The sequence below is a fragment of the Rousettus aegyptiacus genome, unplaced genomic scaffold, assembly GCF_014176215.1.
Source record: "Rousettus aegyptiacus isolate mRouAeg1 unplaced genomic scaffold, mRouAeg1.p scaffold_m13_p_7, whole genome shotgun sequence".
Taxonomy (NCBI): Eukaryota; Metazoa; Chordata; class Mammalia; order Chiroptera; family Pteropodidae; genus Rousettus; species Rousettus aegyptiacus.
In genome coordinates, this window is record NW_023416310.1 from 9682525 (window position 1) to 9690933 (window position 8409).

General features: G+C 38.3%; 1 protein-coding gene across 1 annotated transcript; it reads right to left on the reverse strand.

Annotated features, from left to right (window-relative positions):
- Positions 1-2969: 2969 nt before the first annotated feature.
- On the reverse strand, positions 2970-8178 carry TTC32 (tetratricopeptide repeat domain 32). Its single transcript, XM_016144776.2, has 3 exons — positions 7912-8178; positions 4224-4390; positions 2970-3482 (listed from the first exon to the last, which is right to left on the reverse strand). Exons 1-3 carry the CDS (start codon positions 8061-8063, stop codon positions 3355-3357), a joined length of 447 nt encoding a protein of 148 aa, XP_016000262.1. The 5' UTR covers positions 8064-8178; the 3' UTR covers positions 2970-3354.
- Positions 8179-8409: the final 231 nt, after the last annotated feature.

The window sequence follows — 8409 nt, forward strand, 5'->3', positions numbered from 1 at the left end:
TATACCATGTGTTTGTCAACAGTTTTTTTTAAACAGCCTGTTCACTCAAATACATCAAATAAATAGGCCACAAAAAGTAAAATTTCAACATCATAACCCTCCCATTTTCTCAGTACAAGTTTCTGGCCAGAGGGTATCACGAGACCCAGCTGAAGCTGTGCTGCTCATTCAGATGAAACTGGAAGAGGCAGCAGTTTTTTTGGACACTTCCATCTGGTTTATGTGAGTGTGATTAGGGGTTTTGAAGCATTCTCATGGATAGTCTCTAATTTGCTGGAAATAACTTCATTAAGTATAATTTGCCTTCAAGACTATGAGATCAAAAAAAAGCTTCAAAAAATAGTTTTAAAAATGGTACGAAAACTGAATACATTTAAAACTATTGAATTGTACACTTTAAATGGGTGAATTGTATGATATGTGAATAAAGTTTTTAAGGGTACAGAAAGAAAAGATGAGTAAAGGTTCATGCCACAGTTTATGTAATTTTTGTAAATATAATTACATAACTCCAAATTGTTATTAATGATATAAAATTGCTTTCATTGCTCAATTGATATATTTTCCTATCTGTAAAAAGTATTTAGGTATCTTGAACTAAAATGGAATTTATCATTTTTCTAATTAAATAGTAATAATAATATTTTTTCATCAAATGGCTTTTCACTTAGTATACGAATTTTCAGGGACAAACTAAAGTCATTAAGTGAGATAGGTTTAATTATTTGAAACTTAAGAGGTAAATTTGATATTAACATGAATGTCAGTGATGAACTGATTTGCCCTGAGTGGCAGAGTTGAAATATATTCTGCCCACTGAGAAGGACTTAAGACCTGCAAAACCTCAGGGGAGCCAAGACTGTGTATATCCTTGGGAAGACAGGCCAGTGAAAGACAGAAAAATCAGGAAAGATATAGAAAAGAGGAGTTAAATAATGACTAAAAGCTGACTTGGAAATCTAGTTTGCTATCTCACCAGCTAGCCTACACTTTGCTCTCACAAAGTAAGTCAATTGGCTTCATTCAGTTTGAGATTTCAGGGGTGGGGAGGGAAGCTCCAAGATTAAAAGAATAACTTCCTAAATGCTAAAGTAACTTAAATCTATTTAGCTCTCTTGCCCAACTTTGAGAAAGATAAACCTTGTAAAAAAACAAAAACGAAAACAACCCCCCCCCCACACACACACACACAATTTTCTCCCTTGTTTTCACAGAGAAAAACCGAACAACAGTCTAGTTTGGGTAATTTTCTGACAGAAAAAGGAAATGTGAGAAATTTGAATGGCAGCAAACATAAAAGAATATCTTTAAGACATATATCAAAGATATTATTTATCAATTATAAATTTAGAATCCAAATGTGTAATGCCTAAAGTTTTGAAAATGATAAATGATGAAAAAATATTATTCTTTAGTTATTTCAAGTTAACAAGACAAAAATAAGAGAAAAATAAGTACCTGAGTTCTAATCGGCAAGTGCTAATTCTACACTTGAGTAAAATTTTTTCTGCTAAAGGATGGAGAAACATTGAATAAATCCAACCAAATGAAATTTTTAACAAGTTTTTTTTCACATTACATCTGATCCCCGTCAAAAGTATAAATAAGAGAAAATGAGAAAACAAAGTTATCGAAGCATTATTTAAGTATTTGGTGTGCTTGGTAGGATGGCTTGAAGCTCTCCCAAGGTCTAGAGACCTTGCTTTTTAAATACATTTTCTTAAGCGGGATTTTTGTGCATTTTAATGCAACTCTATACATTCTTTTAAAGACGTTTCGGCAAATGGAAAGATAAGTTATATTGGAAAATGTGAATAATTCCAGAAATATGGAGACTTTTAGTTTCATTTCAAACTTCATTTCCTTTTAATATCCATTCACCAGCAGCCCAAATTCTCCATGTATTTTGCCAGATATTATTTATTAACTGCAAACTGGGCAATTACTTCTGCTTCATGAGATCACTTAAACTCAAACCAAAAAAAAAAAAAAAAAAAGTTTCAGGCCGAGGATGGGGACTGCGACTGAGAAAGCCACACAAGGAACTTTGCGCCCTCCTGCCGCTTAGGCTAATTTCCACCCCAGGACAGCTTTTCCACAGCAATAACAAACTCGTTTGGGAGACTCCAAGATGCAGGACCTGCATCTCTGAAAGCCAAACCTCGACAATAAAAACAAACAAAAAATATAAATGAGACATGGCTAGCTTTGCTTGTTCTCCCTTCAAATTCTTCCCAATTCTTGATCACTACACCACAGCCTAAACATTTGTTGGCAGAACCTAGATTTTTCAAAGCCTTGTATTTACTAAGCTCTGTGAGTTCCTCATCTGTCTATCCAACCCCATCTCACTCCCAATTTACTATATAGTTTGAACAGTGCCTGACTTGTAAGTATTCAGTAAATGATGACCGTAATTATTGCCATTATCCAGAGACAGAAAACTATGATCAATATTTAAATGCTAACCTATTTTATCAATGATTTCTAGAGAAAATCAATTGAGTTGAATTCTGTCAAATTGCTCTCATGTAGGAAATCTCTTTATTTTTAAGCTCAAATATTCTCTCTCTAGCCTAGCTACATAAAATAGTTTTGTTCTCAAAGCAAGCACCTTGGGAAGACAATGGGCAGGGGATTATTCTAGATTAAAAAAACTCCAAGGGACATAACAAAATGCAACATAATTTGATTGACTCCAGATCTGGAAATAAAAATCTACACATTTTGGAAACAATTGGGGAAATTAGAATATGGGCTGCGTTTGGATCTTATTATAGAATTGTTAATTTTATTAGATATTATAATGATATTGTGGCTATTAAGGGAGATGTCTCTATTCTTAGAAGATGCAGGCTAAAATATTTAGGGGTAATGTGTTGGAACTATGGCATCTGCTACTTATTTTTAAATGGTTCAACAAAACGTTCTACATATAAATACAGAGAAAAAGCAAATGTGAAACAACGTTAACTGAGTTATATTGTTTATTGTATTATACTTCAACTTTTCTGTAGATATAAAATTTTTAAATAAAAAGTTGGGAATAAAAATACAACAAAAATTATTTTACTGAAGATACCACACACACTTCTTTAAGTATTTTATTGTAATGATATACAATTATACATTGTTATTACTTATTTATACTTTTTAAAAAGCATACCTAGTCAACATAAAATAGTTCATCTGAAATTAATTATGTAAATATATTATTTCCATGTTAATACATGAATGTCTTTATCTTCAATAAAAATCAAAACAGCTCAACACCTACTTTAGAGACAAGGAGATGCCGGGTATAAGGATCATGAGGTAACATTTCAATTAAGTCAAAATTTTCAAAAAATTTTTTCAATAATTTCTTCTTTGTTTTTCTTCTTTGTCTAGCATAGTCTGTTTTAAGCCCAAAGTAGCATCTTGAAATCCAGGGTTTAAGTCTAATACTTTCTTGAAATCTTCCAAAGCATCATCAAAGTACCCTGTACCAGAATCCAAAAAACGAACAAGAGAAAAGAAGCTAAGTAAGTATTTCCTTATATTGTTCACAGCAAAGTTTGGATGCACATACTTTTGCTTTCACATTTGCAAGCTTTTAGCCACTCCTGGCAAAATAATTTTTTCCCTCTTAATAATGATATAGAGATGTCTATATCAAAGTAATTTTGCCTGCCCTTACAGAATAATATACTTAAAATTAGCTATGGGTTTATTTATTGAGATTTAATGAATAGCACAAATCATTATAAAATTTTCAACAAAATTATATCACCTATTTTACATAATTACAGTAAATTAAGAAACAGGAAATTAATATTCTTAACGCTTTAAATGAGAAACAGTACCTATGATCCCTTGATTCCAAGGATCTAAAACCTCTTCGCTTTATACTGTCTCATGTGCCTTCAAAGATTTTAACTCAGAAAAGTTTCACAGGAGATCATCAGCATTACCCTCATTTCGCAGCTGGGAACGTACAGGCACAAAGTAATGGGGTCACCCTCATTCCAGCGCCCAGGTCCAATTCCCACCCAGGCGCTCCGCTGTGGTCTGTAATGGCTATCGAAAGCCTAAAATAAACTCAGGTACAACTCCTCTGTTCCAGGCTCTAAACCTAAATTTCACATAACCTGTAAGACTTGATGATTACCATATTAGTTTTACAACATTCGAGAGCTCTAAATTCAGAGAACGAAGTCAAGGACAAGAGGAGAAATTCTTACCCAGCCTATACAGTATCAACCCTCTGTTGTAATATGGCACTTCAAAATTGGGTTGGACTTCTATGGCTGATGTGTAGTCATCCATGGCTTCATAAAAATCAACCCTGAAGTACTTGATTTGCCCCCTGCTGTTATATGCGGTAGCCAAATCCTCAGGGCTGCATTTGCTTTAAAGAAAAAGTTCGCATTAAAAACCCCTTGTCACCAAATTCCTCTTGTTTCCACTTCCATTCTCTTTTGGGTCTTGTCAAACGTCACAGCCTGTAACATGTAGCATCCAAAGCAGTGGAATCGATTTTTGTTTAATCCCGTTATCTACTTTTGTAGGGTTATAGCACTGCAATGTCCATTGGGAAAGTACATTCATTTTACAGTGTGCTCAAAGCCCCTGTTTACTGCCAACTTGTTTTGCTGAATATAATATTAAAATTACTATTCATTTTCTAAGCACATGCCAGCAGGGCAAAAAAAAACAGATCAGATTTAAGCTGAGCAAGAAGGGGAAGCCAGTCCAAGTTCCAGTGTGCTATGGATAAGTCACGAAATGAACCAACAATTTTATTCTCAAATTTTTAAGTGATTCCCCCCAAAAATGAGATGTGAAATCACTTTCCACCAATAACAAAATACAAGTTAACCCTAAGTGAAAATTCAACACTGATCTCCAGAGAGTGTTTTCTGGGGACACAGTTGCCTTCTTTCCACTTTTAGCTGGGACCTTTCCCAAGGCCAGATTGGTTTCCTACTAAGAGGGATCAAGGCTCCAGTCTACCTTGGGGCTCCTGTGAGCAGAATCAGCTCTGAATCTGAGGGCTCCAGAGGCTGCCAAAGGAGCATTAGGTAAACGGACTTTCCTGTAAGAGAAGGGGCTGGATGCCCAGGCAGCTCTGATAGCCACCAGCTCAACAGGTCACGGCCCTCCCCATCCCACCCCAAAATCATTTGCGCAGAGGACATTCATTCATGGGTTCTACTCCGTGTCAGAGATGATTGTTGCCTTTCTTTTTTTTTCCAAAGAGATTCTCAAATTTGAACAAAACAGGGAAGATGCAGCCTAAGCTTATCTGTCATTTTTTTTGTTATATGCCATAGTGCAAAGCATAGTTCTCAGAAAATATTTGTGAATGAAATCGGTGTTATTAAAAGTTACTTCCCTTAATATCTTGATCCTTGAGATGTCAGCCGGGGACTGGAACTGCTGCTGCAATGAGGTTCTCACAGCCTGGGGGTCTCCTCTCAAATTTGCTAACAATGGAGAGGAAGCACTGCAACTTTAGATGTCTGTTTCTGCGAGCTATGACTGTGAGAAACTGGGGACGAGAATACTTCTGGTCGGTACTAGCACCACTGTCAAAACCCAGAGAACAAGGGAGCACACTCCCTTCATCTGTCTCTGTTATGATACTAGGCAAACTGCCATCCCATAAAGTTTTAAGGAAAAAAATGCAGCCTCAGGACTCGGTTAGGTTTTTTGAAATTATTTACTATTTTTCATGCCTACAGCACCTGGTCTTCCAAGGTGGTCTCCCATCCAAGTACTATCTGTTAGGTTTTAGTCATTAAATTTCTAAGCTTCAAAACGTTGTATAAATTTCTTATGTTCAGAGGATCGCAGAATGTTTAATTTAGAATCAGATCTCATTACAGAAAATTCCAAAAGCCTATATTTCATATGGAAGTTGTTTCATATTTTAAAGACTTGGGCTAACAGTTAAAGCCAAAAATTTTTCTGTAATATTGACATTTTTGCAATAATAGTATTTTTTGTAATGTAATTTAACCAGGTTACCTAATCCGAATGTGGATTTTTAGCATTTGCTAATTTTAGCAAAGAAAAAACATTTGGAAATTAGGGTATGGCTAAGGCTATACTTTTGGATATTAAAAGAAGTAAAAGGCATTCAAAGATTGCAAATACTGTTCTAAAATGATTAAGTGATCTAATATTTTTAAAATAAATTTAAACTCTAAAAGATACATATAAGGGAAAAAGTTGAAATGACAGAATTCAGTTTTAATCCATGGGTTTCTAGAATTTCACAACTGTCAGGAAGCTGAAGGTTTATTTTACAGATGAGAAACTAAGGCTGAGAAAAGCTATGGGCAGAACCGGGACTGGAATTCAAGCCCGCTGAGCTAAACCATGCAGATTTTCTTTCCTAAACTGGTAAGGGGCAGATATTACATTTGCTACAGGTACACACTGTATCTTAGGCTGATTAACAAAACCAGATGGCATCGATATACCTGTTGCTGATGAATACTATTTGAAACCTACTAGGCAAGTCTATTAGAGCTCGAAACAAGGATAGAAAACTATGTGTTCTGTGCTATTTTTTTTTTTTTTTGGCGGGGGCACCATCTTATTGCCTATTCAGGAACTTCATGAACTATTATTTTGCTATATTATTAACATGAGGAAGCAACTTTATTTTCATGGCTTAATTCTTATGAATTTAACAAACAGGATAAGAATCGTAAGCCTCACGCGAAAGACGAGCTGGCATCCTCTCGAGGAAAACCACATCCTTGAGGGAAGATGTGATGGTGCAGACGACGCGAAACGGGCAAAAACGCTGTTCACTCAATCCCTCTCTGTTCTTTCTTTTCTCATCCTGGTCCATTCCACACCATCGACGGGAACAAAACTAACGCAAAACTTGGAGTAACACAAATACTACACATCCCAGCACAAAGCCGAGACTCTTGGGAGGAGCGCATGTTGGTAGGTGAGGCTGCTGACATCACAGAGCAAGACACAACCGGAAGTTGGTAGAAGTTCTCAACACCACCTATGAGGAATTCTTGCCCTAATGCTTAATCGGAATTGGATCGAACCTCAAGATTTAACTACCAACTTACAAGCAATGGAGGTGAAGCAGAGGACTATGCTAAATGACATTAAGGGGCTGAATTCAGCAAATCCAGTGCATGTGGGATTCTCAGGACAGTTTCCTCAACAAACTACAAGGGGAAAAAGGGGGGAGGGGGGAGCCTACAAAGAAACCTGATGTGTACACTAACTCGACCCAAACGCTAAAAGGAAACCAACAAAACAGCTTTACTGGTCATTAGGTTAAGTTCCAATACTGCCTGGATTGGATACTTGATATTAAGGAATTATGTGATGATAACGATACTGTGGTTGTCTTTTTAAAAATCTTTAATATTTAGAAGTGCATTCTGAAACATCCATAGATAAGTAATACGAGGTCTGGGTGAAGTGATAATGCTTAAGCCGAATCATCGTTACCTGAAAGTTCAGTATATTATTTTCCATATGTTAAATTTATTTTCCACATGTGTAAAACAAAACACCGTTGCTAGTGCTGTCGTGGTTGGAGTCGCGGTACCCCGTGCTGGCGTAGCACCACCCAGCCGTGTCACCTAGTCCTGGCCACCCCACCTGCGAAAGTAACAGGTGGAAAAGCCCCACCCCCTCTGAGTCTCTCGGGAGCAGCGTGAAAGGGGGACGCCCGGGGTGAAAGAGCCGGCGCTCCGGGTGTCCCGGGGGAACGCGCAGGCGGCTGCTTTCCAAGACGCTCGGCTGGCCCCTTTCTGAGCAAACAAGCATCTGCCCGCTCGGTCCCGAGAGCGCTTGAGCTCAGACAGCCGAGCAAAACGACTGCAGCAGCCCGACAGCCGCCCGCGCAGAGAAGCCGCTGGCCCCACTTCTCGCGATAGTTACCTCACGGGAGCCGCGCCTGCGGGCACCGCACAGGCGCACTGGCGAATGAAAGCGGAGTACAGCGCCTCGGCCTCCGCGTATTCACCCTTCTTGAAATGAGCCTGGGCGAGTGCTAGAGTTGCGTGGCTTTCTTGCCCCTGCTTCCCTTCCATAGCGATCGGAGACCGCCACTGCTGAGGAGGAACCACAAAGCCACTTCCACGCTCCTGGAATCAACCCGACAGCTAAACCTCCGTGTTAGCAAAGGGGGAAGTTTGCGCCTTATGAGGACCCGTTGTCTCGCGAGACCAACGATACGCTGCGGGACGAGATTTCAGATTGGATAAGCCTCCTTGAAAGGCTGATCGGTTGTTGTTACTGCTAGTTCCGCCTACCTCGTCTCGCGGAAGAGTAGTAGACCAAACTGTATTCCGAAACAGTGGTCTGAGGTTGCAAGGAGCCCTTCGTTACAGTGAATGGGGAGTGGAGAAGAAACCTCGGTTTGTTTTATGAATGGGT

Coding starts and splice junctions, on each gene's coding strand:
- TTC32 (XM_016144776.2), bottom strand. CDS start 8,063: ATGGAAGGGAAGCAGGGGCAAGAAAGCCACGCAACTCTAGCACTCGCC. Junction 4,391..7,911: donor GCAGGCGCGGCTCCCGTGAG/GTAACTATCGCG, acceptor TTTTCTTTAAAG/CAAATGCAGCCCTGAGGATT. Junction 3,483..4,223: donor GTTGATACTGTATAGGCTGG/GTAAGAATTTCT, acceptor ATTCTGGTACAG/GGTACTTTGATGATGCTTTG.